A 994-nucleotide genomic window follows, 5' to 3' on the forward strand; every position below is an offset into this window, starting at 1 on the left:
TATGCCCATCTGTTACCTGAAATCAGCGAGCTCGGCTACCAAAATATAAAAAGAATGGGAAAGCTGTGTATTTTCCAGAACAAATTTTCATATCTGCACCACTCAGAGACAATGCGGATAGAGTATTTCACCAGGATCGAGCATTTTCCTGATATTTACAGGTTTCTATACTTTAACCAGTTCATTGTTGATCCTGTAAACATTAAAAGGATCGGCGAGATATTTTTAGAAAAAATGGAAATTTTAAAGCATGATTCAGCATTGTTCAGTTCATATATTGACATGCTGTATAACGGGCTGGTATATCGAATGTGCAGAGCTAAGAATTTTCAAAGAAGACATCTTGGCACAGTCTTATTGACAGCACTGCTTGAATATAGCCCTGGCATGGTAGACAGCAGTTTAATAGTAGACTTGATCTATGATTTGTCATCTGAAATTAGAAAAATAGCATCAAAATTCCGAAAGTGGATTGCCATCGATATCATGCATCACATAAAGAATCTCACTGCATCGGAGAATTATAAAGTATATGGTGCATCCATCATTTTACAGGATATTGATCCTGAAATTATATGGGCAGAGCTAGTAAATAGAGTCTCTGCAGATGATAACAGGGTTTTTGGGCTGATGTGCTGCCTTAATCTTATGAACTACACCAGAGACAAATATTCGTCAATAGTTTTTAGCCTGTATGAAAAGTATAAAAGCATTGATGATGAAAAATATACAAAAAACTGTAGCATGCTGTCGTGGAATGTACTGAGGGAGTGCTGTGTTCACTTTAAGAATATTAAAAGAAATGATCTGCTGATGGGCTGTATGCTCCAAACAGATCACTTGGGCCTGGTCTGTCTGATTAAAGAAATTACAAGCATCGATGGCCTGGACATTAAGCATTATATCAGCAAAGGAGTCAATGAAATTCTCCATAGAAATACCACTGTCAGAAAGAGCGGCGGCTTGTCTCAGTACTTTGCTCTGCTAAATAAGG

The 994-nt window shown here is 37.4% G+C and overlaps 1 protein-coding gene across 1 annotated transcript; it reads left to right on the plus strand.

Annotated features, from left to right (window-relative positions):
- Window positions 1-994, plus strand: VICG_02171 (uncharacterized protein; the record flags this gene model as incomplete). Its single annotated transcript, XM_007605554.1, has 1 exon — window positions 1-994. A coding segment is annotated over one exon (994 nt), but the record flags the coding sequence as incomplete, so codon positions are not given.

This window comes from Vittaforma corneae, assembly GCF_000231115.1.
Source record: "Vittaforma corneae ATCC 50505 unplaced genomic scaffold supercont1.95, whole genome shotgun sequence".
NCBI lineage: Eukaryota > Fungi > Microsporidia > Nosematidae > Vittaforma > Vittaforma corneae.